The 22,780-nt window shown below is 42.6% G+C and overlaps 1 protein-coding gene and 1 long non-coding RNA gene across 7 annotated transcripts; one reads left to right on the forward strand and one right to left on the reverse strand.

Moving 5' to 3' along the window:
* Positions 1-1,227: 1,227 nt before the first annotated feature.
* Positions 1,228-13,476, reverse strand: LOC137669366 (uncharacterized). Of its 5 annotated transcripts, none has more exons than XR_011049086.1 (8): positions 13,244-13,476; positions 12,197-12,356; positions 11,702-11,763; positions 8,391-8,561; positions 6,984-7,043; positions 5,896-6,018; positions 4,774-4,928; positions 1,228-1,593 (listed from the first exon to the last, which is right to left on the reverse strand). It is a non-coding gene; the product is annotated as an uncharacterized lncRNA (long non-coding RNA). The 5 variants fall into 5 exon arrangements; XR_011049084.1 differs by having other exon boundaries at positions 1,229-1,593; positions 8,387-8,561; positions 12,918-13,476; XR_011049082.1 differs by having other exon boundaries at positions 1,243-1,593; positions 12,918-13,476.
* Positions 13,459-20,985, forward strand: CEBPG (CCAAT enhancer binding protein gamma). Of its 2 annotated transcripts, XM_068411422.1 has the most exons (3): positions 13,459-13,587; positions 17,753-17,908; positions 18,843-20,985. In XM_068411422.1, the coding sequence occupies exon 3, from the start codon at positions 18,953-18,955 to the stop codon at positions 19,403-19,405; it is 453 nt and encodes a 150-aa protein (XP_068267523.1). In that variant the 5' UTR covers positions 13,459-13,587; positions 17,753-17,908; positions 18,843-18,952; the 3' UTR covers positions 19,406-20,985. The 2 variants fall into 2 exon arrangements, with proteins under 2 accessions (XP_068267523.1, XP_068267522.1); XM_068411421.1 differs by lacking the exon at positions 17,753-17,908.
* The last annotated feature ends 1,795 nt before the right edge of the window (positions 20,986-22,780 follow it).

Below are 22,780 nucleotides of genomic sequence, written 5' to 3' on the forward strand. Positions count from 1 at the left end.
TCTTTTCGCTTCCATTTGCCTGATTACTGCTCACTTCCATTCAAATAGCACTCATAACCCAATCTGTTTCCAGCTTGTCACCTGTAATCACGTTCAATCAGTCTGTGAAGTTGTACATGGTTTATCTGTTCACAATTTTTGCAATTTTTGGTTAATGAGCCATTACATACATAGTTCTTCTTTTATAATTAGGACCATATTTCACTGACCATATTCATGGTGCCCAGAATATTCCAAATGCTTTTCAGATACAGGACTAAGTTACGTTCCAAAGAACATACAGTTGAAATACCACAAAAAAAGGATATGATAGTATTACTCCTCACCTCTCACTGTATTAAGCCATCACCTTTGCCTTAACACTTCCTCAAATGATGTTTACAGTTCTCCTACTGGTATGCATCCATTATCCCTTTGCTCAATATTTGGCCTATCCACAAATCATCCATTCTCTCTCTAGTCTTTTACCCCAGACTAAACAATACCCTCCCTTCTCTCACACCTGAATTTACTTTCCGATCTTCTGTCTATCTTACAAACTTCAGTGGTTTCTCTCATCATGATCTTTAATTCATTCATGCTTACACCTCCCTGGGAGGTGGAACAGTGCTGTTACTCTCTATTTCACAGCTAGAGAGCCAGGAGACAGAATGACTTGCCAAGGCCACACAAGAAATAAGTAGCAAAGCTGAGAATTTCATCTCTCCTCTGTCCGATCTAATATCGCAACCAATGAGCACGCAAAAGTTTGACTACTGCTTCCCTACAAATGAAACACCTTACTTTTCATACACGTCCTTGCTATTTTAAATATTTTTTAATGGAAAAGTAAAATTAACTCTTATCTTGAAATAAATTTATTTCTGAAGTGAACTGCCAAGAAAATGTCATTCTAGATACTGAAATAACAGGGCTCAGTAGTCTTGTCATGCATAAAGTCAGCTGGCCTGCACACCTGGGTTAGCATCACTATTCAACAAAATCCTGCTAGTTAGACCAGCAGCATCTCCTCACTTGTCTGAGTAATTCACTCTGATACCCAAAGCATACTATGATTATCAGCTCCTCCTAAAAATACTCATTTGCAATACTAACTAAAGTAGCAGGTAAGGCTGAGCACGTATACTGGTAACTGTTCCAGAGCATACCTATGTGAACACTGCAACGTAACACTGAATCACACAAGAAGAAAATACCCTTGTTTGTCTATTAAACGTGTGTTCTGACTTTGCATTAATCCTTTGAAAATATTAATGTAGTCATCCTGTAAGATCATTCACACCTGTTCTTTTAATGCAAAAGGTAGTTTATTGGGGTAAGCATAACTTTGGCAATGTGTAAGGAGACCACGTGTAGTCAATCCCGAATCATACGGTCTTCAGAAGGTACATTTACAAGATGGGCTAGTATACTTTGAGAAGGCTACCTAAGTAATGAGGAACCTTGCCACTGACTTAGATGTTACTTTTTGCTGATCTCAACAGACTTTGAAAAAGAAGATGGTACAGATCTTTCAAAAAAGAAGATGGCTCAGGCTTCATCACTCTTTCTCAGTAGTTCTTGTTTGCACTGTGGACATTATTCTGGGAGTATCTGCAAAAATGAAATTAAAAAGATTTATATTATGGAAATACCAAAACATGTTAGGCACTTTGCAGAAGTATAGAAAGAGACCCTTTGCTCCACAAAGAATTTACAATCAGAAGAACAAGATATGAAAAGTGAGAAAGATAGGACCAGAAAGGAAGAGGAAGACCAGCTTATAACAACAGAATCATGTCATTTCTTAATTATGTATTTTAGTACGTGACATATCCTGTCACAAAACTTAGTCTCTGACATGGACTAAGTTCTATGTTCTTATCCTCTCTAAATCAACTTTACTCCCCTTTAGTGGAGATTGTTACAAGGACCAAAATTAACTAAAGTAAAAACGTGGTAAAAAGTTACATTCTGTAGCATAGTACAGATATGAAAGCCTCATGCTATTGTTCCACAGATGAACACTTTGCTGAATCCATGGCAGGCTTCAGTGGGATGAGAACTGCACAAGGCCTCTCAGAGAACTCAAGGATCTGGTGGGCTTTTTACACTTCTCTTACATTGAAGCTATTGTGCGATTCACAAGACAGACAATGGGATAGCCTCACTACCCAGTAGCTCATAGTTTTTGATTCCCAGCCTGCAAATATTCGATGCTCAAAGTATCTATGGAATTATGGACTAAGACCTGGAAATATGAAGAAAATACACCTTTGGTGCAACCCTTCGTTTATTAATGTCATAAAGCATTTGACTTTGGTGGCAGAAAGTTTGAGGCAACACTTGACTCATATTTTAAAATGTCAGGTTTTATAAGTTTTGACTCTATAATAATAGAAAGCACTTTTACTGCTCGGTGTGGATGCCATCTTGTATCTGAAAATTTGACCTTCCTGTTGAGCTAAACTCAGCTTTCTCTAATTATCCCACTGCCAGCCCAGGGATTACTGGCATGAGTAATCTAAGAAGGAGTTGGCCTACTAAATGAAAAATGTCAAAGGCAGTGAGAGGGAAGGGAATCACAAGGAAGCTATGCGAAGTTCTTAAGAGTCACTCAGTGACATCACCAATGAATCCAAACCATGATCAAAGCAACCGCCAGCACCAGGGAACAACAGATGCACGGAGGAAGGAAGCAAGTCAGAGGCAATCTCAGCTTGAAAATGATCGCAGTTTTGTTATCAGTTTCAAGCCAAGAGCAGCGGTACTTCTGGCATCAGAATTTCCCTGACTCTCCCAAGAATAACCGCTGCACAAAGATGAGACTTAAGAGGCAACTTACACTTACGAGCTGGCATATGGTGCTGAAGTTCCCATCTGCAGCACATTGACCCTGCCACAGAGTGATTTCACCTCAAGGCTGACCATGCAGCAGTCTGGTGGGGCAGCACCAGCTCTCCTGCAAACACTGGCAGGTGATGTGAGAAATGGCCCTTCATCCCTTGCAAGGATTTCAAAGGTCACTGGAAAACATCCAGCAAAAGGACCTGGCACTCCTGCTTGCTGAGGTAACACCTATTCTGCCTTCTAAGCCTCCATAGAAAGAGAGGTTGCACACACTGACATTCAGCATGCCAGCCTTGTTCATAAAAATAAGGAGACATTGCTCACCACTGCATGAGCTCCACAAGACCTTTGCATTTACATTTCTCTGTTCAAGCTGGAATCTCATGCTTTACGTAAAACAAATCTTTATCTTAAGTGCAGTAAGAGTTAATCACAAACCAAGTGAGTCTAACGATCAGTAGGTTTTTCCTGAAAGGATCACAGTCCCATAAAATTCTAGAAACTAAAGTTGGGAGGTTACCAGGACATTTCAAAGTTTTAGAGGAAACAGGACTGGCTACCTGAAGTTATGATGCTTGGAACAAGCCATTCTTTCTGCTTAGTTTTTAAAGGCAGCTGACAGCTGAGCTACAGAGTGCTTTAAATGAATATTATCAGAATTCATATGAATAAAATCAGAAGACTTATTTTGATGGAAGCCATCATCTTTTTCATTCATTTTATGGAACCATAAAAATGATATTTTGTTTGCAGTAATATTTCAGAAAGTAAAAAGCCAGTGACAGTGCTAAGCTCTTTGCAAGATGTTTTGGTATGTAAATCCTCATAAAGCAATGCTGAAAAGGCATTGGCCTTCAGCTAGGAGGTAGAAACAATGTCATGTGACTTACATGGCCATACAGTTAATAGTGAAGCAAAGTATAATCAAAGCTAATCATTCAGCAAGAGCCCAGGGTTGAGAGGCTTCTAATTCCAAACAAAAAGTCCTTGCAAACTACTCGTGTTTCTAAGTAAAAAATGAACCAGCTATGAACTGGGTTCCCATGCTGCAAAAATTTCTATTTTTTTTCCCTCTACTGCTGTAATTAAAGATAGGAAATGGGAATAAGTTTTTGGAGTCTAAATTATTCACTCTGAATAATTATTTCAGGCCTGAACAATTAAACTAAATGCTAATTTTATGCAAATGTCATGTACTATATTAATATGAGCATAAATCCTACATTACTTAACAAACCCCAACATTCTATTAATGAGGAATATGAGCAGTACAAAGTGCTCACATTTATGACATAAACGTGGTAAATATAAAGTGAAAATTAAAGTTAAATTTAACATGGTAAAGTAAAATTTAATTTAAAAATATAACTCCTATATTCTTTAAAAGCAGGGGAAAATTCCAGATTTTTGGTTATAAAAAGAATTCATGCAACACGTTTTAGTGTTGAGTGCTAGAGTACTGGATTTTATTTTACTAAAATGTACGATTTTAAAAGGAAGATGATGATTTAAAAACCTGCATGCCACAGAACCCATAGCATGGTGAGGATGAATCCATGCTGGTTGTCTGCAATCTGACACTCAGCTGCCAAAAGAGGAGGACAGAAAAGTGTAACTCTGCACAGAACCCTGTTGCTTCCTGTCAGAGGAACAATTGCTGACACAATTGTTCATCACAGCCAACACATCTGGATAAGACAGTAGAGTTGATAGCGGGCCAGTATTTTCCATTAAAAAAAAGGCTATTCCGCACCAGCATGAAGTTTCTGGGGCCTTTTAGAAAGGCTTAGTAGATGGAAGTATTTATATAACTAAGTGCAGGGCTTATGGATCATTTATATTTCATTTAAGCCATCAAGAGATCATTTGCATCTATGGTAGGGTCTAGACCACATGGGAATTAGTTTTCTCCTTTACTAATAAACTGAAATAAACATCACTTACCCAGCTCAGCATGTCATTGACAAACGTTTGAGGCTCCCGTTGCCTTCTCTTTTATGGAAGTGCAAGACACTGTGGGTCTCGTAACTATAGTTGCCCCTTGTATGTAGCTGTGCAAGCTCAGCTGCTGATTCCACTGGATATGCCAAAATTGGTGCCTATATTTTATGGAAGACAATCAAACCCTAAATATCTGTGTCCCTATTATGAGAAAAGGCTTAATGCTCAAACTGTGGGAAATGCTGCAGGTAGAGCTCAGATATGACACAACAACTGCAAACTCAGTCTCCAGGAAGCCAGTCTTTGCCCCAGTGCCCCTTGCCTGTTTGTTTCGGTGAGCTCAGAGCTATTCAGTGAAATCTCCCTTGCAGCACTGAAATACTTACAAGTCCTTGGATCTACATATTTTGGTCAGGGCCAAAAACATCCATCTGGTGGTAGAGTATCAGAACATGTGACGTCTCAAATTTTAAGCCTACTGAAAATCTTTACAGAAATCTATTTAAAAACACTCAGAAAGTAAAAGCATGCATGCTCTTCAGTTTTCTCACAGCTCAGCTACCAATGCTGCTATAGCATGAAGTATCTGAGAGCCGCCTGTGAACTCTCACTAAACTTACAGCCACAGGTAGTGTGCTTTCACATGATAAAAGCCAAAGACATATAGACTGTTTCAGAATATGCTGCAGTATTCTCCCCTGATGCCACACACTGGTGTTGAGTAAATGTCCCTACATTAAGACAGTGTTGACAGAAATGAAATATTTTGTTATAAACTGTTTGTGCTCAAGGCATTGGCGTTTGTGCTCAAGGCACTGGCATTTGTGCCTGAGGTTTTCCAGTTATTTATGGCACCAGCAAAGCACAACATCCCACGTTAGCTTGTTAGCAGGAAGGTAGTCTCTCATAGCTGGAGTTCTCTGGGACTGGCTGCCTATGTGCATATTCCTGCTAGGACCACAGATACACCTGTGTGCACTCATCCTGTGGTCATTAGGAAGGAAAAGACCAGCACAAGTGCTACACTCCTCAGTTTTATCCTACCTGCTGAGTCCCTTAATGTCAAAGGACTTTACACAAGAAGGAAAAGAGGATGGGAGGTGAAGGTACACATAAACAACGTACCTCGAAGAATTTAATTTCCTGGTAAGCAAAGTCCTTTTCTCCAACTGCCAAACCACATTTCCACCAGCCCTGTGGGTGACTTCAAAGCAACGCCTGTACTCCCTGGAGGAGGGCCTCAAAAACCTGGACAAACAATTGTGACTTTTACCACATGCATTGTGCACTTTGAAGGTTACTATGATTGTGTACACCTTGGTAAAGTCCTGTTTGGAATGTGTATGTTCAGCAAATATTGGGTATGCAGAGAAACAGTCTTCAGGGAAGCCACTGCGCTACAGCAGAGTAACTCTCAATCTCTGCCAAGTGGCTGTTGGCATTACATTGATTGCCAATGCACGTGCACCACTGGGAGTGTACGAGAGCAGGTTCAATATGTTTTGAACTGTTCTGTGTTCCCATCAACTTTTCCTTTGCATGTTCCTCTTTTTTGTCCCATATTTTCACAAACAGGCTGTTCCCCTCTAAGTCACCAACATCAACTTAGTTGTAATATTGCTGATCCGGAATTCTTTCCTTGGGCAAAATTCCTGATAATCTCAGTTGGTGTCTTAATTGTGTAAGAACTTCTGACCAAATAAATCATGCCTGATGCAGGAAAACCTCACACGATGGCTAAACAACTCAGAATGAGGAGTTTTTCCTCTGGACAGAGATTTGCTGAGCTGTTTTTTAAGGCCAGTGAGGTGCAGAAACATGACCTGAAAGGACATGCTAGCAATGGAGGGAGCATAAAGCTTCTCCTGACTATCAGAGGGAAACCTGATCTAGTTACTGCTGAGAGAAAATCAGAGGAGCCCTTCTCCAGTGACAGTATTGTCCCTGGGACATGCTAACAAAGTGGCTTTTTCTACAAATTTGGCTGCAGTGTTTATATTCAATAGAAACCTAACACTGGATTGTGTCTGGTAAATTCACTATGACAGAGATATTCAGGTGCCTGCAAGTTAAGCATAATTGCTTTGTTCTTCTGGCAGTCTATAGTATGTTAGAAGGTACACAGAGCCAAAGAGCAGAGCACTGTGCTTCACTGTTTCTTTGGAATTTGCTTCCATTTCAGAAGGCAGAAAAAGAAACACCAGTTAACTCACCAAATGCAGAAGATCCATTTCTGGAAGGACGATGGCACTGTTGAGGTAAGTACTTCTTCTCTGTTGGGGACAAGAGATAGACTCTACTTGCCTGATGAAAGCATCACTGTCACTAATTATCTAGCACAAAATTCTAGATGTTAGTAGCAGGAGGTCAATGACAGACATGCTGTAATTGCCAATACACTTTCTCAAATTGTCCTCCCACATATTTTGTATGACCCAGGCATAACTGACTCATTTTCTGTTCACTTCTATGAACCAAAGTGAGGCAGAGTAAACAATCAGGTGGACTATCCCCTGCCAGGTGACAAGCTCTCGGTTTCTTTTTTCTTTTCAAGTGGCTGTTCATTGAGCTTTTTATGGTATTTCAGAGGTCATATAGGTTGCAGTGAATAATAAAGCCATTGATAAGAAGAAGTTTGTGTCCTTATTCTCCCAACACCATGAGACCGAAGAAGAAACAGAGCCATGCCTCTCCAATTTCATTGCTTTTCTGTAAGGGTATTTAATTTAGGCTTCTGTTCTGAAGAACCATTTTGAAGTCTGGATAATATTCATCCCTAAAAATATTTACTCTTCTTGATATCATATGAATAAGGTAAAGTTCTTCACTAGAGTATACTCCGTGACAAATAATGCCCTAGTAATTATGGGTGGGGATTTTTCATGCGGTGACTGATGATGCCTTGGAATAGAGCCATGGCACTGTGCATTCAGAAGCTAAGCTATCTAAATCCTTGCAGACCTCATTTATGCTTTTGGGAATATAGGACAGGTGTGGCAGTTACTAAACTTGGATACCTGAGAATTCACCTCTTATTCCCAGGTGTGGGCCATTAATTCTCGCTCAGACTTGTTCAGTTCTAACAAGTCTCTTTGAACCAGATTTTATATGTGCACATATACACACACAATACATAGCATTTTCCTTTCAATCCATTTATCTACTTTTGTTTTACTCATCTTTAGCTATGCAGCCTCATCTTACCTAACATTTTACAAACACGTGGCAGCAAACCCCAATATTGATCAGTGGCAGTCTACAAATCCCTGTCACATTCTGTAGATACCAGAAGACTCACAGTTTGCCTTGTTTAGTACAATTACTGAAGAACTTCAGGTAAAACCCAAGCCAAGCCCCAGTGAAATTCACAACAACGGCTATACCAATTTTAACTGTATCACCAGACATCAGAGCAAAGCCAGAGAACACTCAAACACAAACATAGGTTGATAAAAACTAAAAAGTCCTGTAAAAAACTGTAAAGGAACGTGGTCCTTCTTTTTGTTAGATGCTCTTCCAGAAATCTGAACACTTTGGGGTAATGTGACATACATAGAGCCTCCTCCCAGCCCAGGCATTCTTCAGGGACACACTTGATATTGTCAGACTCAAATACCTACAAGAAAACTTCTAATTCCATATTCTGATATTTCTATAGAAGGTCACAGGTAGTAACCACAGCTGCTTTGCTCACTTCAAAGGGACTTGTGGCTACTGAACACTAATGAATATCTGGTCATCTTTATTTACTTCAAATATGTTGGTCATCTTCTCAGCAGTCCTCTGGAATACTGTGAAGAGAGGGGATGATACATGTTAAATTTTGAAAAGGCACACATTTTTGTGACAGTATTTTTATGTGCAGAGAATTGTCACAAGATGACAAAGGATGACTTAGGGTAATGAGATGGCCTTCTACCTCCAACTCCCTCAAGAGGCCACTGCTGTAGTGGTACACTTCTCAGATCAAAGTACCATCTTGTGAAATGAAACATAGGTGCTGGAGAACCTCAGCTGGTTTGGCTTGAAGCACAAATTCTTGACAGCATGAGGAATAAGCATAGGCTGGGTAAGAGTTTCACTAAAAAATAAATTTATCATCAACAAGTATTCTGTAGCTATGAAAGAGACGTCTCTGATATGTGACTGTTAAAGAACACAGCCTACTACCCAGAATAACATACAAAAAAGTGAAACTTGCAAAAATGGGTACACCTGTACCAACGCAGCTGGCTAATTCTAAAAGTGCTAGCTAAAAGTTTCTGATTAAAAAGCTTAACTTCCTGATAATGACATGAAACAAAAATATAGCAATTAAGGAATTAAATCTCAGGGCAAAACTGATGCACATTCTACCTAGATGAAACCAGTCCATCAGGCATGAAGTACCAATCACCCACTTAAAACTGTAGAAGAAATGGGAACAGCTGTAGCTGGAGAGAAGTGTGGCACGTAACACCTATGAAAGTGACAGCTTGGGTTTCTAGTAAAAGCGCTCATCGATATATTAGTTTTCTCAGACACTGTAAGATTTCTGTGTTAGCCTGATTCATTTTGCTATCACCCAATAGCCTGCTGAAGATGTGGGGAGGGAACAGCTGTCTTTTTTTTGTTTTGGTCTTCCTCCGTTTGAGAAACATTCCCTTTATTCTGCCCATGCAATTGAGTTAATTTCTTTTCAGAAACCAGTATGAGTAACTCTAGATATCTGGATAACTTTAATATTTTGATAACTGCAAGTAAGGGAAGTAGTACTGGAAGATGAAGAACTAGAAACTGGAAATTCTGGTGCAAGACTTATTAGCTGCATAGAGAGAAAGAACAAAGGCATTGTATTTTTCCTGCAATGAACTCCAGGCAGTGTTACAATAAAATGGATGTTTGCTATTAGAACAGAATGGCTCCTTTCTTTACTTAGTATTTTCTAGAACAAAAGCACTGTAACTTTCCAAGGCTATAGTGAGTCAGTGCTAGAATTAGAAGTACAGTCCTGAAATAGTGGTCACCACTAAGCAATGTTTCCTCTCCTTTCTCTTCACCTATTCAAAAAGGCTACCTCTGACAAATTGTCTATTAATAGACAAGTTTCTATCATTTAAATTATCAAATCAGATTGAAAAAACACTCAGAAATTCTGTGCTTAACAAGTGTAAGCTTTTTAAAACAGAGGTATTGATAATTTTTCTTTCTGAATTTCATTTTTTTGAAATGCAGCTTTCTGAAATTTAGCCAGATTCCTGATAAATGAAGCTCAGCAACCCTTCTGCTTTCTGAAGCTTTTATAACCTCAGCTCTGCAAAATTTAGATTTTTAACAACAGGATTTTGGTCTTGGTGCAGGTCAGTCCTGAATGCAAAAAGTAATTCTTGTAATAACAAAATGCAAGGGCTCTTAATAGAAGGGAGGTTTACAATAATAAGATTAGGGAAAACCTCTATTACAGATTTTGTGTTTCTGGGATATTCCTGAATAAATGTCATCTGCTTGGTGATCATAAGGAATGCAATCATATTCAGAGAGTCTTTCTGTCCAGTTTTGAACAAATCTAGTTTGAGAGAATATGGGTAGCAGTTACCAAGAAAAGCTTTTATTTTGGTATAAGTCAGTGCATTTGCCCTCAAATAAATTAACACACTTTACATCACAGCCTGGAACGGTGTGTTTTTACCTAAAGGGCCTATTTATTTCCAATTGTAAAATATATATACAGATACATTTATTTTCCTCTCTTCTAAATCACTGGAAAGGAAATGACTGATTTATCTAGAAGAATTCAAAGGCATGGATGTTAGACCACAGGGAAAAACTACACAGTAGCATCACATGTGAAAAGAAAACCTTTATCAGAAATGTGCAGGTCTGAAGTAAAAAATCCAATGAAGGCTTATCCATGAGGGAAATGGGGACAAAGAACTGAATGTTTACAGAAAAACCATGTTTTTAAAGTGTAGGTTGCAGTCCAGTGTGTTTATATGGTTTTTATTTTAGGACAGAGAAATAACTGCCCATGAAGACAGAGGCAACAAGCATTAACACTGGAATCAGACACAACAGAAATGATTCAAACAGCGACAAAACAGTTTTCACTCTGTAAGTGGAAGGCTGCCGAGAACTTCTTAAATGTTTTTTGAAGTGTTAAGGGAACATACTGAGTGGGTAATAAACAGAGATATTTACCCCAACAGGCTCCTCTCCCCATTACACCTTCTGCCTCCAGTTCCTACAGATAGTTTCTATTTCCTCAATAGTTTTTCTGCCTCTAACTGTGATCTGCTGTTGAAGATGTTGAATATTACACAGGGTGTAATTTTTTTTCAAGGACTTAAGTCTTTAAAGAATCATGAGACTGGATTATGCAGGTGAAAAAGAGATACTATTACAATATTATCTATAGTTGTATAGGTAGACTGTTGGTATAGGAACACATCCAGAATCAGAGTGAAAAGGACTCCATCCCAGCAGGGACCAGCCTGCTTGCGACATCGGACTCCAGAGCTACTGCACAGCTCATGTAACTTGTAAATAAGCAGGTAAGGTGTGTATTTCAATGCCACAACTCAAGAGCATTTGCCCATGTATTTCTGTGATTACTTTTTAGATCACTTCCATCATATTCTATTTTTACTGTAAAGATGTGGGGAAAAAAAATATCCTGCAAACACTAAAGTACATTGTGTGTTGTTTTTCCTGTAAAAGGATATGCTAACCAAGCACTGGAGCACCTTACGTGCATGGAATTACGTATGGGCTTTAATGTTTAAAATAATCAGACTCTATGAGAATAAGTTAGTCTACATTTTATTTTCTTCAGCTTTCTTTGATGGGGATTAATAAATGAATGGTCATAAAGTGCTCTAAAATCCTAGGAAAGCACCCTAAAAGCACACACTTACTTAACTATTGTGAGCAGAGGATAATGTTTAATGCTTACCTGGAATTTTGCTCTAGCTATAGATGGATGAGTCATTGTCACAGAAAATGTAACAGTGTCAACTGAGAAACAGAAAAACATTAGTGATGTTAAAGCAAATACTTTGTTGACTGACAAAGAAACAGTATCTTCCTGGTAATGAGCTGAGCAAAACTGTTTGCCCAGACTAATCCTCAGAATTCTTCTGCAAATGTGGTTTATTTTCCACAGGGCTTTACAAAAACAACAACAAAACCCCCAAGCAACATCAGCCAGCCATAAAAATGGCAAACACAAATAATTATATCTACATTACTGAGCTCTGCAACTGTGTTTACAAATCTGATTCTTCTCACTTCTTTTGCAGACACAAAACATTTCCCAAGTAGGCCTGTGTGCTAAACTGGAGTAGCATACAAATTGGTACTTTTTCTCTCTGCATTTAAACAAAACCTACTTTTTTCACACTACTCTTTTCACGGTCTGCACACCTAAACTTGTTCAAAACTTGCTTACCTTATAAACCGATGATTTTCAGAACTGTCCACCGCAAATACATACACCCCTGCACTGAAGTGTGTATTTCCCATTCGAAGAGCTATAAACACACCCTGCGCACATATATTTTTATGCTGTGCTTGTTTAGGCAGAGTTCAGGAGATGTGAACCAAAGTGCCTGCAAAATATTAAGGGTCAAAAATTCTTTTCTACAAAAAGTGAAATATTTTGTAATAACAAACATATCAATGAAATGGTACGTAATCTATGACATTTAACACCATGATTGAGAGGTCTCCTAATCTGCCTGTGATTAGCCTTTTTTTTCAAAGATGTTTTATAAGGAAAATTAACCAATAATCTATGAAATTTATGAATTTACCATAATTTCTGTTGTCAAGATAACAGTTAAGATTTTTATTTGCTCTCTTCAGTACTCCTTCCTTCCTCTATCTCCACAACATCCTACAGAGGCAAACCACATAGCACCTAGATGGAAATACACTGCCAGGTGTTAATTAACAGCCCAGGAACAATTAAGAGATGCCAATCAGTATAGAAACACAGCACAATCTACTTTGATGCCCGTGGGGCACAGGTCAATTTCGTGCCGGCTACCCCCCAAGAAACCACCCAGCCTGGCCCCGGCCAGCAACGGCCTCGAGGGGAACCGGGACTGCCTTCTCCCTCACGCGTGGCCGGGGATGAGCTCCCCGCGCTGCCTGGCAGGGGAAGTTACCGGGGAAACAGGGGTTCGGCTTCTTCCCCTCAGGCTGAGGGCACAAGGGAGGCGCGGGGCTCGTCTTGAGGTGCCACCGAGCTTCCCGGCCCAGAGGGCCTGGCTCCCCACAGGCCGCGGGGGACACGGCCGCCTCGCTCCCTGTCCCGCCAACCGCCGAGGCGGGAAAGGAGGCCTCTCGACGCCTTCTCCAGCCCTCTCCCCCGTTGGAGGGGGAAGATAGCGCCCTCAGGCCGGGCCGGGGCGCAGCCAGCCGCTGCGGGGACACGCGTGGCCGGGCAGCGGGTTTCCCTCCACCCCGGCTGCAACAGCACAAAAGCACAAACCCGGGGGGAGGCCGCGACACGCCTCGGGCCCTCCGGGCTCCCGACAGGCGGGCGGAGCCAGCGCAGCCCCGCGGACACGCACCGTCCCCACGGGAAAAAAAACCCGCACGACAACACGGCCTCGCCCTGTGAGGGTGCCGGCGTTCTGATTGGCCGCGCCGGCTGCCAATCCTGGCGGCTATTGCATCATCCCGGCGGCCGGCTGGGTGGCGATTGGCGAGGGGGCGGGCGCAGCGGGCGGGTGTCGCAATCGCCGCTCACCCGCACGCCACACTTTAAAGAAAGAGGCTCGGCCCCGGCCCGGCCCCTCCCGCCGCCGCCGCCGCCCGCTCGCGCCGCCACAGGTAAGCGCGGCCGCGCGGGGGGCGGCGGGCCGGGGCGCGGGGTGGGTGGTCCGGGGGGGCGCACGGCTCCGGACCGGGCCGGCCCTCGTCCGCCTCCCTCCCGCCGTGTCGCAGCGGGTGCCGCGGCGGGCGCCGCGCATGGGAGCGCATGATGCAATCGGCGGGCGGCCCTGGCTCCCCTCCCCTTCCTCCCCTCCCCCGGTGAAGTCACGGCTTGGCAGCGCCGGGCACCCCCGCGCCCTGCACGGGCGGGGAGGAGGAGCAGCAGCGCGGCTGCGGACGGGCGGCCCCCGGGCCGCGGGCCCGCCGGGGAGGGCGGCAGCGTCGCCGCCAACAGGCCCGTGGCGGAGGGGAGGGGCGGCCCCGGTCCCCGCGGTGGCTCCGGCCCCGCGGCCGGGGGAGCGGGGCCGGGCCGAGGCGCTTCCAGGCGCTTTTGACAGCGGGGCCGGGCGGTCGTTACGGCTCGTCCTCCGGCGCCGCAAGACGCGGCCGTTAACGAGTGTGCCTGGCCTAGGGCACGGTCTGCGAGCCGGGCTTGTACCCCCGAGGTGCCGTTCCCCCCGCCGCCGGGAGCGCGCAAGGCCGCGGGGATCCCAGGAGCTGCCCCGAACCATGATAAAATGCCGTGCTTTAACAACGGGTATTCTTCTTTTGTAGCTTCTCAAGGGAGTTTTGAATGTCTTGAGAAATCTTTCTGGTTCCCGACAAGTTTTTATAGCTCCAGACGCAACTTTCAAAACCGATCTGTCACAGAAAGCGTGACGCCGGGTTTGGCCGTGACATCTGGTGTGAAATAGCGCTTGTAAGGCAATTCAGTAGTGCCCTCGGTAACAGTGCCGTGCTGGTTATAACACCTCTTCAGAAGGCATGAAAATCCATAATTGGAAAAACTCTTGGTTTTAAGGAATTATTTCATCTTTAGAAATAGCTACCTTTATTAGAATTCAAGAGTCAAATTGATACCTCCTTGTCTCCTGGCATTTGGGGTTGTTTGTGATTCTGTCATCAATGCTGCTAGCCTGCAATTAAAATACATACTTTAGATGTTCCAAGCATGTTTTTTTAAGGATGCTGGAGTGCATTTTTCTTGTAAGCTGTACGGAAAAATGGAGATTCTGAGAAAAAATACGGGAAACTGATGTTGTCAGCTATAGCGACAGATGATGGGTTTGAGCTACCTAGTCTCAAAAAAATTGTTGCCAAGCCTTCAGTATGTGAGAGGTACCAATCAACTCTTGTTGACTTGCCTGTGAGAGTGTGCAGAAAACCATGCAGGAGTGAGCCCTCCCAGTGTTCAGCAAACATATGCCTGGAGTTCTATGCTGTCGTTCTTTGTAGAGGGTCATCTGGATTTAGAGTCAGATGCTACTGGGGTCTTCCTGCTGAAGTCAAAGAGAAGGGAAGCCACCTATTGCTGTTCAGATTGGGACTGATTTTGCATTAGACAAGACAGCCGAGTGAATTTTTGCAATAAAGTCATCCTGACTAACGATCAGAATCAACACAACCACATCTCAGAAAAGGAACAGAGAGAAGGGCTTTGTATTTTTTGCTGCTAAGTAAAAAAAAAAAAAAAACCTCATTTAATTAACAGATTAAAACACATGTTTTGTTTTTTTTCCAAAACAAACATTTGGAAGTTTAATTTTTTGAATTTTTTTTTTTTATGAAAGCAAAGATAATAAAGGCCTTGATTTGCTTGGGAGCCTCCGTGGTCCCTGAGGAGCACTGTCAGACAGTGAGAAACATCTCTCTGCCCAAGACGACACCTCTTGAGTTACCAGCTATTAATGCTGTAGTGGGTGGCCAGTTGGTGGCCCAAGGAGAGAAGAAGGCAGTTCTAACTGGCCACTGGAAATACTACCATGTGCTGGGTGGAACCAGCCTAGGGCTGTCGCTGAGCTCAATCTAATGAGCAGCTTTATGGGAACAAGATGCTTGGAAGCTCGGCTGGCTCTCCGAGGAGCTGCCTCCTCCTGTGCTGGGGCTATCACCCATTCACAGGAAACCAACCTGTTTGCGGAGAGGAGCGGAGCAGCTGCGTTTGTGGGGCATGGTCTGAGAAACAAACTCCGAGACCCATCTGCTTCCCCACCCTCGTGGCCTCTCCCAATTACTGTGTCCTTTACCTTACCCTTCTTGAGAGCCCCTTCCGTATGTCTCATACCTGCGGCCTTTAAATCTCCTCACAGTATTCCCTGAAGGATGCCCCATAGCACCTGTCGCTATCTGGGATATCCTTCCCTCTCGTTCTGTTAAGAACTGATAATTGGTAATAGGGATCCAGCCTCCAAATAACCAGGGGGAAAAATGAGTTTCAAGGCTCAACTGTTACCACTCCTGGGTTATCTGTGATGCAGTACAGTTAGTGCTACTTGCTTTGCATAAATATTAGTTGGAGCAGGACAGGAATCCAGGTGTCATCTCTTCCAGGTAAGAATTCTGACCATCAGGCCAGATAAGAATGTGTCTCACTACTTGATACAAAATGGATCAGTTCCAGTGGGAAGGAATTGAGGGAGATCTGTTCGAGCCGGGCTAGAACGTTTGCTTCAGAGGTGTGACGCTGGTTCATCTTCTCTGCTCATATTTGTGTACTGCTCAACTAAAATATTCCATTAAAATTCAGTTTAATGGAACAAATTATTTTTCCTTTGAATTACAGGGGAATTTGATAGAGATCTGGAGGGAATGTTAAAGCAATATTAAATAGTTTCGATAGCATAGAGAGAAATCACACATGGAACCTGGTGATGTGAAGAAACTTGTTACACATCGGGTGGGGTGCCTCCGGGGGCAGGAGCCACCCCTTCATCTGTAGTATCTCATGAAACACAAAAAGCAGATCCTGAAAATGGTACGGGTTACTTAACTGGGCTGCCCAGATGCAGTTAGCAACCACTGTAATGTGTTGAAATAGAGGGGACAGGAGAGCATTCTGTCTGACTTTGAGAAGACACCAAAAATTAGTGGAAAAATACAGTTGTCAGAGGCGATCCAACAGAGCTATATACTCTTTGAGGGCTACAGGAATCCTGTATTTAAAAATAAAGCTGCGACAAAGCCAGTATACGCTCCAGGAGGAGTATGCACTTGCATCTTGACTAAAAATGTCTGTGCAATCACCCATGCACAGCTACTACAAGTGGCCCGGCCAGTCTGGTGTTTGTGCACAGTGACACCTTGTAAGCTGTATATTCGGTTTAACTGCTGAACCAAATTGCTTATTCAGTCAGAATCTAAGACTTAAATGTGGTTTGCAAAACTTGCTTGAAGAGTTGAAATCAGGAAAATACTACATACAAAAGTTAGGCATGTATGTATGTAGATTTAGCTATACAGATGTCAAAAAGAGTTTATGGCCTCTTTTTGCCCTGAAATACAAAAATACAAAGATTTCTTGGTAGGAGGGGTGTGGGTGTACTCACACATCATCTTCACTTGTTTAAAGTGAGAAGACCTCTCGGTGAGAAAGAATGTTAATTTTTAATAACATTCAAGCCAAACTTACTAGGCTTTTCCATGAATTTTACTCAACCATACTCTGCAGCTGCATCTTGTTCTGGCTCCCTCATTATGGAAGAAAACTTGCAATTGACCTAGACAGTAGAATTTTAACCTTTGTAATGATACCCTAGCAGAAGGTAAAACAGCAACTCAGACTGCTGAGAAAAATAACAACAGTAAACAGCTGATGAACCTGCAAGTTTAGAATGACCAGTGACACACAGCAGCTTGTTTACAAACATCTCACGACATCCATTCATCAGCTAGACACAGGAGTACAGTCATCCACCTCTTGTGCTGTTACTGATGCGAGCTGTAATCCCTGGGCTGGACACTGCCGATACAGGGTGGTTAGCATTGCCCACTGCTCACTTCAACTGCTTGCTTTCCCAGCGGGTCCTCTTGGGGATGGGCAAGGAGGATGTTGAACACTAGTTGTACGATACTGCTTGTATGTGTGTGATGGAGCACAGGGCTGCACTGTTGCAATGCAGTCTGATCTTGGAGTAGGACTGTTTTATGCCAGTCAGATACTTTTCTTTAACATGACAAGAAATCAACACGCGTTTGACTGATCACTGAGTGCTTTCATTGGAGCCGTAAGTAGGTGTTTCAGAACTTAGAACAACCCTGTTGCCCTTCCCCTCTTCTCTCCCAGACATTTAGGAGGTTATCCCATGAGATGGGAAGGGAAGGGGAGCAGCTCGTAGCCTTGCCAGGGCCGTGTCCCTGCAGCAGCTGTGGTGGAGTCCTCCTTGTGCCACCAGTAGGGTCAGGAGCAGGCTGACCTCAGCAGTGGGAGAACGTGAGTCAGGTGAGAGGGTGTCCTGCTCATCAGGCCTGTTTGTGTGCTGGGAAGGAGAGAGGACGGGTGCAGGAGCTGCAACAGGGGAACGTATTTTGTGGATGAGTCAGCTGTGGCTGCTGTCTTCCTATGGGCGCCAATAGTCCACCGTCTTTGCTGTGTAGTGATTCTCACATTGTCATCACCATGCGTTCCTGTCCCACCTCCTCGTTATAGTATGGTTACAGGCTTAGCTTGCCTTACCTTGCTTGTGGTTGAAGGGCTTTCTTTAATGTCGCTCAGTCATAGCCTTCACAGCACACTACCTTTTTCGATAGATTATTTTTTTCCACTTGGTACTAGTGAGACCTTAAAACAGTCATCAATTTGGACATCATCTTCCAAAGCAAGCGCTGTAAGATGATCGAGGAAAGGTAGACAGTCTGAGCACCCTTACTCCAGAGAAGAGACCAGGGAGGAATTTGTCTATGCATATGCCCAGGGGGGTGGTCTGAAGAGGACAAGGATCAAGTACTCCTGTTGGTCAAGAGTCAGGCTGTTAATAGGTTTAAGCTGCAGAAGAAAAACTCCAGTCTGAAAATTAAGACAATTATATAACTGGAGGAAAAGTTAGACAGTGGAACCTGTTGCCAAGACAGAGGTTGTGAAACTGGAGATATTCAAGGCTAGGCTAGACAATCATCCATCAGGGATGGCTTTGGAATAACTGAGTAAAGCCAGTGAACAATGCAAACAGCTTGACTAGATGACCCAGTAACAGTCCCTTCCAATCCAAATACGTTCGAGAGGCTTCTGAAATGTAGTTGGCAGCTTGACCACTTCCAGCACAGTAGTGATGTGTTACTGCCAGATGTACCATCAGTACCTTATGCTAAAGCCACTGATGTATAAGACTGTAGCTGAAGCCACCACCTTTAATAGCATTTTTTTTTTCCCCTACTAGGTTCACCTTGCCCTTAATCCATGTGAAGACCTGTTGGAAACACCTTCTGGAAACGTAACAGTTTTCAGTCTCCTAATAAATTCTGTTGTGTCCAAGAAGAGCCTGTCCAAATGAGCAAGACATCCCAACAGAACACCGCTACAGATGCGAATGGAGTAAGCGTGATTCACACCCAAGCACACACCAGTGGTTTGCAGCAGGTTCCCCAGCTGGTGCCCGTTAGTCCTGGTGGTGGAGGCAAAGCTGTGCCTCCGAGCAAACAGGGAAAGAAAAATTCCTTTGTGGATAGAAACAGTGATGAGTATCGTCAGCGCAGAGAGCGAAACAACATGGCAGTGAAAAAGAGTCGGTTAAAAAGCAAGCAGAAAGCACAAGACACGCTGCAAAGGGTCAACCAGCTCAAAGAAGAAAATGAACGTTTAGAGGCAAAAATTAAGCTCCTGACCAAGGAGCTGAGTGTACTGAAAGACTTGTTCCTTGAGCACGCGCACAATCTTGCAGACAATGTGCAACCTGTTGGCACTGAAACCACCACAACAAATCCAGAAAACAATGGACAGTAGACACTGTTGCAACCTTATGAAATGAACTCTCGAGGTGCAGCTTGTCTGCAATGCCCATGCAGTAACCAAGCAAAAACTCTTTCTTTTAACCATCATTTTGTGGAGATTTTCTTCTTTTTAGGTTTAACACTGAAGATTTGATACAATTAAACCAGAAACTGCTTAGGGTATTTGTTTTAAATATTTTTATCCTCTAAAAGATTTATCTAATAAATGCAGATCTAAATTCACAGTCAGCAAGGAGCTTAGTATTAGGGAAATAGCATTTTCACAGAAATGGTCACTTACCTTCTTAGAGTTTGCATAATGGGAGGAGTCCAGCAGGATGGTTCACTGTAGTATCAGAAACTCATAACTGCATGTCTTTTAAATACCCTTTAGTGTATTTAAGCCCTTTGTTTTCTCCATTACATATTACAAAACTGCAAAGGCCGTGGAGGGTGTTTGCTTTCCTGTTTGGTGGACTACTTTAAATCTGTAGAGCCAATCCTATAAAGCACCACTTAGGTCTTTCCTGTCCAGATATAGTTAATGGGGAGGGTGTAGTAATAGTGAGCTGGGATGCCTACTGATGTTTTCTAGAAAAATAGCAATATACTATAATGACATATACAGGCAGTTGGCTTCCAAATGGCAAATGATGAAGCATCATGTGCAAGAGGTAAAGCAGCACATTGACAAAGCCTTTTTAGCTTGTGTTCACATTGCTCACACAGTGACTGGGGCCTTATGAGAACAAGATTTTCGTCTTCAGAGAATGTCAAAATGCTACCAAAAAACTGCGCTCTGCAAAATTGCATTCTGGCTGGGTGCAGGTATCGTGGAGGACAAAATGTGCAGCTTGGCTAAGCAAGGAAAGGGGTAAGACAGAATATATGTAAGTTCAGCCAGAATATATGGATCACTGCTTGTTGACATTCATTGCCATTTTCATGGCTGTTCAGATTTGCAACCAAGATCTTACAGAAATTCACAGTGATTTTAAAAATAAATGGCCCTAGTTTGAATAATGGATTCAGTGGAATTTCTATAGCCATCATACAGTTGTGTGAAGAAGTATCTTTGGTCTTGTTTTATTTTCATAAGTTTATAGCAACTTTTTTTAATGCTAGTGCTAAGTCTTCGCCATGATCCGTAATGCAGTGGTATGTGCTGTATTGAGGATTTAAACAATAAAAGTAAAGCAGGAACTTTGATGTAACCTTAATTTATTTTCATTTTTAAATATTTCATTGATGGTATGGTTGTGTTACATTTAACCCGTGTGTCTGGCTAGTGGATTATTACACTGTTGACTGCCCTCCTACACTACCTTTTTTCATAGATTATTTTGTAGGATGCTTGTTTGCCTTGTATTTGTACTTAGGAAGAGAACTTGGATATTGTCTCTATGAAGATGCTGTTAGAAAATGAAACCTTGAAAAGTTCTTTTTGAATTTAAACTTTTAATACATGCGGAAAACTTCTATAGATTGTTTTGGATTATGGTAGTCTTTACAAAGATATGTTTTTTGGTTCTAGCTGCAGCTTAAGTAGGTAGGGTTGAAATATCAGAAGCTAATAAAAACCTTTTGCTTCTAGTGCTGGCCTCATTTTTCCTGTCACTTTTCCATTTCCCTCAAATGCAGAGGTGCCCACGTCAAGCATCTATCTTTGAGAAATCAGTGCAACCGTCTCCATTCCTGTCTTCCACTCAGGTACTCAGGTTTTTACTTAATGGACAGAATCAGAAACTCATTACAGTTTTGGCTGAATTCCTGATTTAACAAAAAAAAAAAATTAAGACTGAAAATGTACTGCAGTCAAAGGCGGAGGAACAGAACACCAAAAACTACAAGGAAAAAGATGACCTGAAAGCATCTCATTTGTTAACTGTGCACTTACTCTGCTGCAAAAGGCAGGAGCTAGTCTCTTCCCTGGTTGTCTGCTCTGTGACCCTGTTGTCCTGCAGTTGGTTTGACAGGCTGATGCGGGTTCCTCCCTAATAACCAGAACAGGGGCTCCAAGTCTCTAGATAAAAATGACTTCTTAAATCTCTTTGAGTGGGAGCAATACTTTTTCTGATGCTCTGGAGGGCGACTTCTCCACCTGTTACTCCTTACAGCTCTGATTCCACTTCCTTCTTGTTTAAAACAAAACCACTGAGTTATGAAAAGTCATTTGTTTGCACAATGACACTTCTGGCTTAGCAGTCTCTGTGCTTGCTTTGCTTGCCTAGGGAAGCATGTAGGCTGTGTGCAGCACATCACTTTACTATGTGAAGCCACGGATCCAAGATTATAACAAATTACTCTTTTAAATCTACCCTCAATAAGGGTTTGGTTGCAAGAAAGGCGTTAGTCTATTATTCTAAGCCCCCTCCTGCCAAAATAGCTGTCTCAGACCCAGAGGGGCAGGCAGAGGTGAGGCTTTCCCTCTCTTTGCCCCAGGGTGGAGCAGCCCAGGCTGTGTGACAGCAAAATGCCTCAATCTTACCCCACCACTGCAAGGCACAGGCGAACACCCATACCTAGGTGACTTGGATGATTCTCTCTTCTTCCTAAAGAAAGGCTGGAATCAATACACATCTGCCCAAGAAAATGTCAGTGTAGGCCTCTAAAAGTTAAGGTTTTCCCTTTGACACATTTTTCTTAACAACAACTATAGTCTGTGACAGAATACAGTGCCTGTCACTATGAGAAAGAGCGTTACAGCACTCTTATGTTTCACCAGGAAACCTTACTCCCATTTTCTCACTGTACCCCTAAGAGAACAGGTCTACTCCAGCCTCCACAAGCCCTAGCAGGCTCTACCACTTTAACTATACCCTGTAGGGGCAGATAAATCCAGAGTGCATCCAACCCCTGGGAGCTGAAGGAATTTAAACACATCAGTTCAGAGTGCTCAGACCTTTCTAAACACAAAAACTTGCTCAACATAAGACGCTCTTTCTGTTATTTTGGTGCTGCTCTATTCGGGTCTGTTTGCACCAAGGGGAAAAGGCATTTAGGAAAACATGATAGCTAACAGCCTAAAATATCCTAATGTAGTCAAAAAGAAAGTTTGCCATAACCTGTACTTTCCCCCACTAATACATTTTAAGTGTATTAAGTATCACTTTGCCTTTTTTTTAAAGGCTTACTTCCCTGCACCCCTCCCCATGCTAATTCAGAAAAGCGTTCTAATTCACTTTTTTGCTTAAGTGGATAAAAACTATCATAATTACAGAACAGAGTTCTGGTAGGAAGGATGAAATTTATATTCACCAAGTTCATGGGCCTGGTAATGAAGGAAAATGGGAGACGGTGCACCATCCCAGACCAAAACGCTTCCATGTCTTGGGCAAGCAAAACAAGAGAGAAGCCGGTTACGAGAGCGAGCGCTTTCCCCCCAGAA

The sequence above is a fragment of the Nyctibius grandis genome, chromosome 12, assembly GCF_013368605.1.
Source record: "Nyctibius grandis isolate bNycGra1 chromosome 12, bNycGra1.pri, whole genome shotgun sequence".
Lineage (NCBI taxonomy): Eukaryota > Metazoa > Chordata > Aves > Nyctibiiformes > Nyctibiidae > Nyctibius > Nyctibius grandis.

What these genes read in the sequence shown, in the direction of transcription:
- CEBPG (XM_068411422.1), top strand. Translation starts at nt 18,953, where the DNA reads ATGAGCAAGACATCCCAACAGAACACCGCTACAGATGCGAATGGAGTA.